The sequence below is a fragment of the Panthera tigris genome, chromosome E1 (genome assembly GCF_018350195.1).
Source record: "Panthera tigris isolate Pti1 chromosome E1, P.tigris_Pti1_mat1.1, whole genome shotgun sequence".
NCBI lineage: Eukaryota > Metazoa > Chordata > Mammalia > Carnivora > Felidae > Panthera > Panthera tigris.
In genome coordinates, this window is record NC_056673.1 from 11,033,764 (window position 1) to 11,046,944 (window position 13,181).

Genomic DNA, 13,181 nt, shown 5'->3' on the forward strand with positions numbered 1-13,181 from the left:
AGCCTCCACTCTGGAGCTAGATAAGGACTCCCAGGAGGCGTGGGCTCCACACCAGTGGCTTAATTCACTGCAAAGTGCTCGTTCCACCCCCCCCCCCGCCGCCCCCCCCCCCCCACGCCTCCTTCTCCCCACTATGGTCATACCAAACCTGAACAGAGGAGACTAGATTAGGTCAGTGCTCACAACATTCTCCTTTGGGGGCCCAGGAAAACTTGGTGTGCTCGGACCTTATCAGCTGAGACTGGTTTTATTTCCGGCCAGAAGTAGCAATTTGATGCTTTCTCCTTTTTGCGGTCTGCTAATACTGTACCTCTTTTAAAGATTCCAGTTTTGTCACTTTCTGTCACAGTACTGGGGAAAAGCCAGAAAGCTAGTTGGTTTGCTTCCAAAGCACAAACCAAGGCACTTTCTTCCGAGCTTTCTAGAGAGATGGGAAGTAAAACCGGATTGCTGGCTTGGGAGATCAGCTCCTCGGAAGATCATCCACACTCCCCGACGGGTTCCCTGCCGGCTGAGTGTTACGCAGAGGAGAAGCTGACCTGCCTTGCAACAGCAGGTCCGGGGAGGTCGGGACATGCGTCTCGCACTGGCGGAAGTGGGCGGTCACCGTGCGCGCCGCTCCCAGCCTCCAGAAACATGTCGTTGAACTGTAGCAGCCCTGGCACTTGGGGTAGAAACTGTTGGACTTCCCAGGATTTGAGCTGGGATATGTCATTTGAGGTTGAAACCTACAATACCTTGACTATAGCAACGGAGAAGCAAAAAGCTAGATGGGAAATGACAGGTGGGCTGTCGCGGTTCATTTCCAAGTTCTAGCGCAATCTGTGTAACTTCAGCCCTTGCAAGTCAATCATGGAAAAGTCACAATTTCTAACACCCCAAGATTCCAGCAAATGGAGCAAGGTCCCTAGGGAAATGGTGAGGTGTGAGGCAACAGCTCAGGCCGGAGCGTCCCAAGGGCCACACGTGGGCTTCTAGAAACCACGACTGCGTAACTGCTAACCTTATCAGGCTGCTCTCAACCTGGATTGCTTGAGAAAGGGTGGCTGGGGGCAGGGGAGCTGGTAACGGATTGGAAGTGAAGTTGAAATAAACTCAGCTTTGGTGCCTGGGCCTTCAAAATGAGTCAGGACTGACAAAGTCAAGGGGCATGGATGTCCTTTGTTTTCTGCAAAGTGTTTTCAAGATGTTTTATCTGAGGCAAACCTGAAACGAATATTTTTAAAGAGACAGCCCTGTCGCATAGAGCTCCCAGCCTTAAGATTTGCAGACGCGGGACTTCCAGTGGGTTCCGCTTCTCCAAAGTGGAGGGGGTCTGAGAAGGGCAGTCCCACAGTCTCAAGTGCCTGCCCACACTGGCTCAGTCCCTCTGCCACCTTAAAATCCCTCTGGAAAGAAACATTCTTGGCATCAAGCAATCCTCAGAAACTGCCACACTGAAAAGCTAGGTTTTCACCAAAATTTGAAACTGGAGTCTACTTGTCAGGGAAGCCAGCTTTCTTTCACGGAGGAACGACTCAAGGGAGACGCTCCTCACCCACTCTTTCTGAGGCTGGCCCCAGGACAGGGCACAGCCGTTCTGTTCACACCCGACTGGTCTCTTGCCTCAGAATCCTGGGGCCTCTGGAACCATCCTCGAGGCAGAGCTTCCAAGCAAGCACCCTCCAAAGTGACTTCTACTTCAGACTACCGTGTTGCATGGCCTTAGCTTCTAGAAGGCCAGATGTGACTGACCTTCTGCCTTGATCAGTTTCCCAGGTGACAGCAGTGTTAACTGTAGCGTCCGTGATGCTGTGGAACAGGATGAAAAGCAATGGTGGTGCCAACGATCGCTTTCAACTTTGTCAAACGGACCCCACAGACCCTTCTTTCCCTCGGAGATAAAGTGTCGTAAGGTCATGTCCCTGGAGGCCTGAGTAGACAGCAGTGAGCCACCCGGTTAGGAAACAGAGCAGCATCTTGAACACGAGGGACACGGGAGGCGGCAGCGAAGAGGGGAGCCCAGGGAGAGAAACAGGCATCCTACGCAGCCTTCCCCACATGCAAACACACGCTTGACATTTAAAAGCTGCCAAAACATTCCTGGCGACTCTTCTGTGCGTGAACAAAGTAACGGGCACGGGTACAAAGAACACCCGTGAGATGTAGACAGACCGTCTACCTTAAAAGGTCCTCAGTCCCAGCCTCGGGAACGAAATCACACACCCTCTGCCAGGAATGTGGACCCTGACCGGAAGCCGGTGGCCAGGAGCCAACGGGCCACATCCTTGTGTGGAGGACCCGGGCGAGGAAGGGGCCACGGGAGGGATGTGACGCAAACCCCCCTTGGGTTCCCGCCTCCGCTACCCGACCTCGACGGTAGGCCACAAAGCTGACAGACCAGTCTCAACAGCAAGACCCCAACTACCCGGAACACGGCACCGGCAGGTGCACACACGCGTGCTCAGGAGCAACCGCCCATGGCTGGTTCGGGTCTGTTTTATCACAATTTTCTTGGAACGAATTAAAAAGCAGAAATACTAAGAGTTCTCCCTAGTTGGAGGAAAAAAAAAAAAAAAGCAGCCATACAAAAAAAAAAAAAGTGTAAAAACTTCAAGGTTGCAAGAAACTCTATCAAGAAACCAACAGCAACTGAGTAAGGAGCCTCAGGGGGGTCATGGAGGGTGAGTCGGGGATTGTCTCCTTCCCTGAAGGGAGGACTCACACGGGACGGGAGTGAGCTGCCGAGAGGTGAATGTACTTACGGGGGCCCGCATGGGGGCGGGAGTGAGCCGCAGTGAGGAGCATGTACTTGGGGGACCCACATGGGGACGGGAGCGGGAGCGAGCTGTGGTGAGGTAAGCACACCTGGGGGACCCGCGCGGGTCGGAGTGAACAGTGGTGAGGTGCGTGTATCTGGAGGGCCCGCGTGGGGGCAGGAGTGAGCAGCGGTGAGGTGTGGGTATTCCAGGCCCGCGGGGGACAGATCCACGAAGACAGCCAGCCACACAAGGAGGCTCTCCTTCCGGGGGGAGACCCTGCCCGCCCGGACCAAGCAGCCGGCTGGAACTGCGCCGTCACCGTGCCCACAAGACCCGCAAGAGGTAGTGAAGTGGTTGCAAAGGTTTGCTGTGGGTGGGGGACTGGGGTGTGACCTCGGCCGAGTGCCAGCATGTCTGCAGACCTTCCCCAAGAGGACAGCGTGGACTCGCTCCCAGAAAGGCTGGTGGGCTGGGCCCCAGAGGCCCGCCGGCTCTTCGTCACTTGCACGGGGGCGACGGCACCGTGGCCCCGGGCTCTCCAGCTGCGAGAGCAGTTCTCACTCACAGGCAGGGACTGGCGACTAACGCTAGTCCCTCCTGCTGACCCGGGGGAGCAAGGTGAGAGCCCCCCCCCCCCCAGGCACTTCTGTGCCTAGTGGGGAAGCGAGGACCAGACAGGGTGCTGCCCGCTCTGCCTGCAGCCTCGGGGCGCAGGTCACGCGTCTGCCGCCACCCACCTGAGGCACGGCTGCCTCCCCTCCATGTCACTCATTCAGGGGCTTTCTCTGGGATGATGGGCTCTAGGGGGCCGAGTAAAAGACCCTAGCCGGGATCTGAATGGGGCAATGGATGTTCCGTTGTCCGGTTTCCCACCAAACCATTTCAGTTAACGGGGCGCTTCCCTTCATTTTGCGGCCCATGTGTCTGGGAGCTGAATGCGTAGCCTGCTCCTCCCGCGTGGGCTTCACCTTTCCACCCCTCACGCCCCCCACCCCCACCCCCCGCACCGTCAAAAGGGCGCTGGCTCTCTTCTGGCCTGGCTGCCAGTCCTCGGGGAGCCGAGCGCCCCCCCCCTCCTCGCCAGGGGGGCCGAGAGGCCTAGTGCCGTCCTTACCGACGCCTTCGGAGAGCCAGGCGCCCGCCTCTGCCAGGGTCCCGACTCCCACACCGCCCGAGGCCACGTGGGAACCAGCGCCGCCACCTTGGTCTCCTTCCCACTCAGGTCACCAGCAGCCTAGACGGCTCAGAGGGCCGCCTGCTCGTGCCAACCCCTCCCCTCCCCGTACCCTGAGTCACAGGTCTTGGTCACAGTGGCTGGGACTGACCTCAGATTTTGTACAAAAAGCTGGGGACGTAGTCGAACCTGAGCGTGGGGTGGCCGGTCCCGGGAGGCTCCTGCGCGTAGTGCAGCTTCAGCAGCTCAGCCAGGTACTGGACCACCTTCGTGTCTTCGTTCACCAGACCCAGGTTCAGCTTCAGGAAGCTCGCCCGGCGGCTGGCCAGCAGTTCCTCGGTCTCCCTGTCGTGGGCAGGCAGGTGCAGGTGGTGGCAAAAGGTGTAGAGGAAGGCCTTGGAGCAGAGCTGGGTGAGCACGCTCTGGACGTGCAGGTAGTAGGTGCTGCCCCGCTTGATGTGGGTGCGGTGGTCGGCCAGCCGGGGCACCAGGGCGCCTCTGTAGAGGGGGCAGCGCAGGGTTTTGCTGTCCAGGTCCAGGATGCTCGTGTAGCGGCTGTAGCGGCTCAGGGTGTGGAGGGTGCCGGCGCCGGCTGGGGACGTCACTCTGAAACACACAGGCCAACGTCAGGAGGAAAGACTCGGGGCGGGGCGGGGGAGTCTTCCCGCTTCCAGGCCGGCCTCCGCCGGCCAATACTCACTAGCTCTTTCTGGAAGGCAGATCTGATCATGATGCTCTTCAAAGGGCTCCTCGCCACCCCCGTGACCGAGTTCAAGTGCCCTGGCATGGCCCACGGGCCCTGCTTCCTGTTGGCCTCTGAGGCCCCATCTGTTACATCCACGACTTCCTTGTGGCCACGCCAAGCCTTCAGAAGGGCCTCAAAATCACCGGCCTTCGTGCTCTGCCCAGAATGCCCTTCCCTTCCATTGGTACTTGGTTTATGGCAATTCGAGCCTTACCCAGCCAGCCATCCCTGATCCCCTCCTCTGCTTCCCTGCTTTCTTTGCTTCGTGACCCTGGCCAAGTTCCTTAGCCCTTCAGAGCCCCCTCTGTAAAACAGAGATCACTGGTCCTGCCTCAAGCGGTCACCGCAGAGACAAAATGGGCTGTGCTTAGGAGAGTGCCTGGCCCTCAGTATTACCAGCCCAGCAATGATCAGCGTGGGGACTGCCATTTAGCTCTTGTCTCTCCCACTGGACAAGGCTTCTGCAGACCCAGGACCATCTGATTTGGCCTCCTGCCCCACTGCCCGCTACTGTGCCCATACATCAGAGGCAGGCAAGGCTTGTTCAGTGAGGGAAGGGGTCAGAGTGATCAGCCCTAGTAGCTCTGTACAATCCTCTAGATCAGGGGCGCCTGGGGGGCTCAGTCAATTAAGCATCCGACTCTTGGTTTTGGCTCATGATCTCACGGTTTGTGAGTTCGAGCCCTGCGTCGGGCTCTGTGCTGACAGCTCGGAGCCTGGAGCCTGCTTTGGATTCTGTGTCTCCTTCTCTCTCTGCCCCTCCCCAACTTGTGTTCTGTCTCTCTGTGTCTCTCAAAAAATAAATAAATGTAGAAAAAAAAAATCCTCTAGTTGAATTTTCCCAGAGAGTCACCCTGCAGTCTGGCAAATGTCTGCCTGACCAGAAATTTCATAGGCGGACACAGTTCTGGAATTCAGGGCTTGTGCCAGACCTGAGATACTGTGGACAAAGGGCTGACAATCACTCGGGACCAAGGTAACCTCCTATTTTTTCCTTCCTGGGTGCTGTCATCTTCTCGTGTAGTTAACAGCATCTACTACATACCAGGCAGTGACCTAGGGGCTGAACAGGCAACGAAGAATGAGCCTGGTCAGCTGGGAAGAAAGGACAGGCACACGGTAGGTACACTGAGTAGAGATGTGGTCTGGGTCTCCACGGGGAGGCCCGGGGCCAGGAAAATCCTGGAAGAACGGCCTCGGAGCTGGGCCTTACAAGAAAGGTGGGCTCCGAGAACCTCAGGGGGCATCCAGACCATACAAGAACAGGACCACAGAGACGGGAAAACAGCCACATGGGCCATGTGTCGTGAAAACCACGAGGAGAGCAGTGGGGTGGGGACCCCATCACATAGGCGATGAAGAAGCAGGGCTTGCAGGTGGCTCACTGGCTTCTCGGGGACACCGCCTTCTCAGTCCACTCCTGAGGCACCCTTACCTCCCTCGGAAGGGGGCCCAGGCCGCAGGCCAAATGCCTCTTCAACCTCGGCACATCCAGCCCCCCGAGGTTCTGCCGCAGCAGAAAAAGCCAGGCCTCGCCCCGTCTTCCTGTCCCTCCATTCCAGCCACCTGTCCTGCTGGAACACCCTGCCTCGGCCCTGCCACTCCCAGGAGCTCTGACACCCCCACACCTACCCCTACCTACAGAGGCACCACTTTTTCAGAAGATGCTGCTCCTTCTAACTCTCCCTCCACCTGTTTCCCACGAAGCTCGTCAGGAGGCGAGCCAGCACGGAAAGAGGAAAAGCCCCAGGCCTTTGGGCCTCTGCTCCTCCCACACCTGTCTTAGGTTCATTACCGCCCATCCCAACACCGGAGGCAGCCTCTGGATACATGTGGACACTGAAGCCCAGAGAGGGGCCGTGGCTCACGCAAGGTCCCCCAGCTAGAAAGTGGCTGAGCCAGGACGCAACCAGGGCCTCTACCTGCCCCTCCACCCCCCCACAGCTAGCACTCTCTCCCGTGAGTACTGAGCTCTGTTTTTCAAACAGTCCAGCGCTTGTTCCTGCTACCTGGAAGCAATACAATTACCCCTCATTTTGATTTCAAATGGGAAACCAACGCGAGTATTTACCCATCTCGTATACCCACGTGTGATAGATCTGACGGACGAGCATTTCCAGGCAGAAAGCCTACTTCAGTGGAAAAAAAATCCAAGGGCGGTGAAACCGGCAGTTTTGGGGTGAGAGTCTTTAAAAACAGATTATCATCTGAGCTGATTTTGGCTGGAGTCAAAGCACCTGAGAGGGGACAGACCCTCCTGGGTCAGAGTTCTCGGATTCCAGATTAACCCAGCACGGGGGGGATCGACCCCTGCCATTGCTGAGCAACCCATCCCTGGGCAGGAACTTCACGGCCACTCTTCTACTCCTCTTGAATGCTGGCCCTCAGACGGGCCTCAATCTGCCTCGCGGTTTGAAGACTGCTTCTGCCTGCCGGGCTGACTCACCACCTCTCCGCAACTCTGAGCGTGTCCAAGGACAGGCTCCACACGGGGGCTCTGCGACATTCCGGATGCGCACCTTCCCCACAGCTGCACACGGTAAGCATCTTAAGCCCCACTCACAGACGTGTCCAACAAGCTTTGCGAACGGACGAGAAGAGAAGACTGGCCCAAATTCACACGGCGGACAGTGGCAGCGTCAGGACCTGAGCTCAGAGCGCCCACTGTGTTCCTCCCTAACCACAAGGAACCACGACTCCTCGGGTTTTCATCTCAGAATGAGAATGAGAATTTCATTCTCGGAATTCATATTGGGCGACTGCTCACCTCCCAGGATTTCTTTGGGTGAGCGGTGGCCAAACCAGTCCCCACTCGGGTGACGTGCCCCCTAGGGAACAAGGCCTCCGACCCCTGCCCACCGTATCTCGTACCAGAGCGGGACCCTCTGGAGGCAGACGCTGCCAATTCCCAGCGTGTGCACACGCCCAGAAGGTCTGAGAAGCAGAGCAACGGGAGGCACGTCCCCCCCTAGGGAATGTCTGCAAAGCTCTCGCCTGTCACTTCTGATGGGTCCCTCGCCTTCACAGAGGGATGCTGAAAGGCTCTAGAGCCTGGCCGGGGAGGGCCACGCTCAGCGGCCGCTGCCTTGGCCCGCCTGCCGTGAGTCGGTACGCGTCCCTGCGAGGTTATCCGAGAAAGGCTCACAGCGATCAGGTACAGACCAGACGCGATGGGCCCTTCCACACCTGCTCTCACGACGCAGGTCTCGTCAGCTCCGTGTGCAGATACAAACAGGCTCAGAGGTCAGGCTGACAGAGCGGTGACAGAGCTGGGGCTGGCGTGGGGGGCCCCATGAAGACAGCGCCTGTCCTATCAAGGGGATGCACCATGGCTGACTCACCTTACAATTCTGGCAGCAGGCCGGGTGGCCGGCATTTAACAGCCGCCTATAAACTTTTGGCAAATGGTCATTCAGTGATCCAACCCTCTCATCTGCTCAGGAGGGAACAGAGCCTCGCGTGGAGGAGTGACCTGTGGCTAAATACTGGTAGGGCCGGCCCGGGACTCAGACCAACTCGAACCCTTTGCACCTCGGGGAGCCCGTCCGCCAGCTACTCTCTCGCACCCACAGACTTCATTACTGGATCACAGCAGGTGTTCCAAGGCAGACCAGCCTAGGCCTCAGAATCCTCAACACAGCACTCCAGCCAGGTACCCAAGAGAGCAGAGCTGGTGTAAGAGATGAACTTCTTTTGCCGTTCTGGCACATTCTAAGGAGGGAATTTCAGGGAAAGCAGAAAGGGCGACACTGTCCCGAGCCTGGTCCTGGATAAGCGGGCCGTCAATAGATTGATGTGCGTTTTAGATTCACCATCTTGTGAATAAGTGGAAGGTGAATAAGTGGAAAGGTCAAAGGTTGGGGTGAAGGGGTCAGTTGGAGAAGAGGTGTGTTTAAGGGACACCGACGCGTTATTCCACCAAGACAAGTAGCAAAGACAATCCATGAAAAGTCCTTCCCTTCCTGCAACAGATGGGTTAAACCCGAGCATAGGGCTGGCATCAGCCGAGGGACGGGATCCCGAGAGGAAGGACAAAGCCCACAAGGGCACCCAGTGCAGCCCTCTAACTCCTGATTCTGCATCCACAAGCAAGGACTCAACTCAGTGGTTTCCTGTGTGGCCCAAGGAGGGGACTGTTCCAGGTGTCTTGGCCATGTCATACCAAGTCCCCGTGACACGCTGGCAAGCCCACCCTCTTGGTCACTCAAGCCAAACACCTCAAGCCTTCCCCAAGCACCACTGTCCCTCATTTCCCACACTTCACTAACCTGCCCCGTTGGTTTTCTTAGAACACACGATGCACTTGCTGTTGGAACTCTCCTCCCTGTTCAGCAAGGCTCTGGCCACCCGTCTCTGCTCCTGAACTATGAAGTCTTCCAGGGCAGCGTCCTTGCTCAGGTACCCCCAGATGGTACCCCAGCACCCGCCAGCGTGGCCAACGAGCCAAGTCAAGACGGGGAGACAACACTTGCTTGAATCTCGGCACCACGACCCCGGGGAAAGCCTAACGCAGCAAGGGTTAGAGGGAGGGCCGGGTGACTTCTGCAAGAGGTGCAAACAGGGCAACTCGGGACACGGCGACCTCACTGATACCGAGGACCTCAGCAGAAGGCAAGACGGAAAGTCGGAACAGACGGTTGCTGACTGCAGCGGGGCAGAAATTCCTTTTGCTCTTTCCATGTGACGTGGGAGGTGCAGGCTGCCTGCGTCAGCGCCTCTGTTTCACAGATGTGCAAAGTGGGCCGCTGGCAAGAGGATGAGGGCGCACCCTGAGGGAAAGAGACCCTTACACCAGACAACTTGTCAAGCAGTATTTGGAAAAAAACAAAAGAGAGTCTACTAAACCTCCAGTAACTTGGAGAAATGAAAGAGCATTCAAACAGAGAAAGTAGAAATTGGGCCTTCCATTTCCTTATTATTTAAAAAAAAATTTTTTTTAATGTTTATTCATTTTTGAGAGACAGAGAGAGAAGAGAGAGAGAGAGAGAGAGCGCGCACAAGCAGGGGAGGGGCAGAGAGAGAGGGAGACACAGACTCCGAAGAAGGCTCCAGGCTCTGAGCTGTCAGCACAGAGCCCGAAGCAGGGCAGGAACTTTCGAGCCACCACGAGATCATGACCTGAGGCAAAGTCAGACACTTAACCAACTGAGCCACCCAAGCGCCCCTTGCATTTCCTTATTAAGACAGACTTCTAAGTTGGGGGGCGGGGGGGGGGGAACAGCCTTCTAGGGTGAACAGGACAGTGGAATAAAAGCCACTGGACCCCTCTGATGTCCCCGTCACCAGTGATGGCTGCCATCTTCTAGGAATACCACAGACCTTTCTCAGAAGCAGGTCTCTCAATCATTTATACCATAGTGTGAATTTGAGGATCACCAAGAACCTGAGATCTGGAAGTCAGCCGTCCCCCAACGCTTGCTGGTATACCAGATAAACTCCATGTCCTACTGAGTCAGAATCTCTTGGGGGACAGGGCCCAGAAATTCACGATCTAAACAAATTCCCCTAAATAATTCTGACCCGACAGGTTGCAGACCTCAGTTGGCAACCACTTAGGAACCGCAACCCCTCACGGGAGGGACAAGGAAAGAGAAGACCAGAGAAACGGAAGGACGTGCCCAAAGTTACAGAGTGAGTGCTGGGGGTCCGGTCTGGAAGCCAGGTCTCCCGATTCTGGCCCCACCACGCGGACGCGTTACCCTCACCCAGAGGGATGGATGTTCAAAACCTCGTCTTGCTTTGATGAGTTTGGGGGTGTAGGCAGGTCTGCAGGCGTAAAGGTCCGTCTCTAACTGGACAGGGCCCTTCCCCACCCCCGGTAAACAGTTACCTCTGCAGGCCGATCAGCTTCCACTTCTGAAAATCCGTGATGTGCAAAGGAGAGGAGACCCAGTGCTTCACCGGTTTGGCGTGACGGCTGTGGTTGGGGACAAAGATGGACAGCGCCGTCACGAGCTTCCTCACTATGGCCTCATCCTCCCCCAGGACCACAAGGGTCCTCCCGCTGAGCAGGGAGTAGATGGCTGGATGGGCAAAGGGGTACTGACGGATGAATTTTAAGGCGTTCTGGCCAGCCCTCTTTTTATGCCTCTCAGAAGAGGGCCCGGTGGGATGAGCAGAGGAGGGAGTCCTGTCTGAGCTGGTGGAGGCTATACTGCTCATATTACTGGTAGTGTCCGAGTAGTTGTCCAGGCTGGTCTTACTGACATCCCGGCTAGCCGGCAGGCGGCTCGGGTCCAGCTCAAAGGCAGGGAAGCCTTCAGAACTGTTGTCTCGGGAAGGGCTGGCGTTTTCCCCCGCAAAGTCCACATGGAACCCCTGGTCTTTCTGCCTGTAGCGCTGCGGGGGGCTGCTCACTACTCCGTCCGGGTCAGAGAGTGTGTGGGCTGGGGTGGAGAGGGGCACCCGCAGGCTGTCACTCTCCTTCCCAATGCAGCAGGCGGAGTCCGTCTGGGACAGGGTGTTTTCTAGGCTGCCCTCCTCTGCCTCGGCCAGCTCTGGCGGGCTGATGCTCGCCTGGAAGTGGATGGCTCCCGCGCTGTCATCTGCGTACGATTCTTCTTCGTTAATGGCACTTGGGTAGCTGGCCTTAAAGTCATCGGGGATGAGGGCCTCAGAGGGGCAGGTGCTGAGGACTTCGATGCTGTCCTCGCTGATGGTCCTGTGGCTGACTGCTTTGCTCCGGACCACCTGGGGGCTCAATGGCACCGTGAGGCTGGCCTGGCTGTCAGACTTAGACAGCACAGAGGTGGACTTCTCCGTGCCCAGAACCTCGATGCTTTCGCCACTGCTGACGCTCCCTTTCATATCCGTATCCAGGCAGTCCAAGTTTTCCTGGGGGTCAAAACTGCTCAATTCTGTCACCTCCACTTCCTTGTACTCCTCATCCCCAAGTTCCTGCTCCATCTTGATCGGCACAGACTCCACACTGGACTTGTAAGAACCGACGCTGATGAACACTTGAGGAATCAGACACTCTTCCGGAGACCTGGAAGGCGGCCTGCCTGGACTGGGCTTAGGGGGCGCGCTCTCTTGCTTCTCTACCATTCTGTCGTCCCCCGCCACAAAATCTTCAAAGAGGAAGTTCGTTATGTGCTGTTGCTTTAGAAGCGCTCTGTCAATCTGGCTGGTCAGGAGGTAGCACAGGTCTCCTCTGAACATGTGCTCTATGTGGCTGAGCTGAGCCAGGGTCTGGGTGAAGTACTCCGTGTCACAGAGCTCTTCCAAGGTCTTCAGCTTCTTGTCAAAACACTTGGTGGACTTTGCTTTGATGAGTTTGGGGGTGTAGGCAGGTCTGCAGGCGTAAAGGTCCGCGTCAGCCGACTCATCAGGGTTAGAGGCAGTGGCTACCTGGTCGGCCTGATCCCGCGTGGGCTCTGTCTCCGCAGAACACAAGGCAGACCCCTTCGACTTCCGATGAGGGTATGAGCGGATCTGCTTCAGCAGATCTTGGTGTTCAATTATGGACTTCTCTACACTGGCCAGCTCGTTGGCTTTCTCAATTGCCTGAGATGAGTAAAAGCCCTTGTCGTTGGCCTTCTTCTGGATCTCCGTTTCGGTGTGCAGCACTGTCCTGGTGTAATCCAAGTCTTTCAGCTTTTTTTCAAGTTCTCCCGCAAATGCCTTCCTGTTGCCCGTCTTCAAGCACTCAGAAGCTTTGGAAAACTCGGCTGAGAGCTCCTGAAACTGCTGCATGATTTTGTGCTGGTCCGCTGAGATATAAGCCATGCAAAAGGGCCTCACAAAGCCCCGGGCCTCCAGGTCGTACAGGGTAAGGTGGTGCACGTAGGCAAAGGCTCCCTCCTTGGAGTCTCCCAGCACCACCTTGGAGTCCTCCACAAAGTTCAGCTTGGGGTAGGCAGAACCCGGGGGATGGCCCACAAAGGAGGCCTGGTAATCCACAGACATGATCCGCAAGGAGAAGTAATTGAGATCAAAAGTACCAAAAACTTTGGTGTCATTGGGGATGGTCAGCAAGGGTTGGGGGCCCACCTGCTCGGAGAACTCGGAAATAAGGATGAAGTCCCGAGAGAACTTGGCCCCGGACAGTTTGGACCATGGGTTGGCTCCTTGGCTGGCGAAGGGGAAGAGTGGCACCGAGTACTCCTCGGGCAAGGCGGGCTCATTGTAAGGCTCCTCCTCGTACTCCTCCTCTTTGGTGAAGGCCACCACGTCAGGGGCGCTGATCATATTTCCAGATGTATGGAGAGAACATTGAGAAGAAGTGAGAAAGAATGCGGGGTAATCAATGCAGGGAAGCCACGCCTCTGGAAGAGGAAGCAAAGTCCTTGCGGTCTTCTTTGCGCCCTCAGGGGTACTAGGCTGTCTCTCGCACACTCGAAGGCTCGAACTCCCACAATCCCGTCAGAGATACAGCTAACTCTTCCAGAGCCCCGAGGGGCCTCATGAACTCCGCAGGTCCGGAAGACCGAGTAGGCGGGTTACCCTCCTTCTCCTCCTCCTCTGGCGAGGGCGTCCGGCGCAGGACACCTGCAGCGAGGTCACTCGCACACCCGAACCT

The 13,181-nt window shown here is 56.8% G+C and overlaps 1 protein-coding gene across 3 annotated transcripts; it reads right to left on the reverse strand.

Moving 5' to 3' along the window:
* Window positions 1-122: 122 nt before the first annotated feature.
* Window positions 123-13,127, reverse strand: SMCR8 (SMCR8-C9orf72 complex subunit). 3 transcript variants are annotated; one of them, XM_042965545.1, is made up of 3 exons: window positions 10,491-13,127; window positions 4,105-4,521; window positions 123-1,791 (listed from the first exon to the last, which is right to left on the reverse strand). In XM_042965545.1, exons 1-3 carry the CDS (start codon window positions 12,848-12,850, stop codon window positions 1,677-1,679), a joined length of 2,892 nt encoding a protein of 963 aa, XP_042821479.1. In that variant the 5' UTR covers window positions 12,851-13,127; the 3' UTR covers window positions 123-1,676. The 3 variants fall into 3 exon arrangements, with proteins under 3 accessions (XP_042821479.1, XP_042821480.1, XP_042821482.1); XM_042965548.1 differs by having other exon boundaries at window positions 1,707-1,791; window positions 4,067-4,521; XM_042965546.1 differs by having other exon boundaries at window positions 1,699-4,521.
* Between the last annotated feature and the right edge of the window lie 54 nt (window positions 13,128-13,181).

Bases quoted from the DNA above. Each gene is read 5' to 3' on its own strand.
- SMCR8 (XM_042965545.1), bottom strand. From the start codon at position 12,850: ATGATCAGCGCCCCTGACGTGGTGGCCTTCACCAAAGAGGAGGAGTAC. The intron at 4,522-10,490 runs GTAACTGTTTAC...TGTGTGTTTCAG, and splicing joins AAGCTGATCGGCCTGCAGAG to AGTGACGTCCCCAGCCGGCG. The intron at 1,792-4,104 runs GTTCGACTACGT...CCTGTTCCACAG, and splicing joins ACCGGCCACCCCACGCTCAG to CATCACGGACGCTACAGTTA.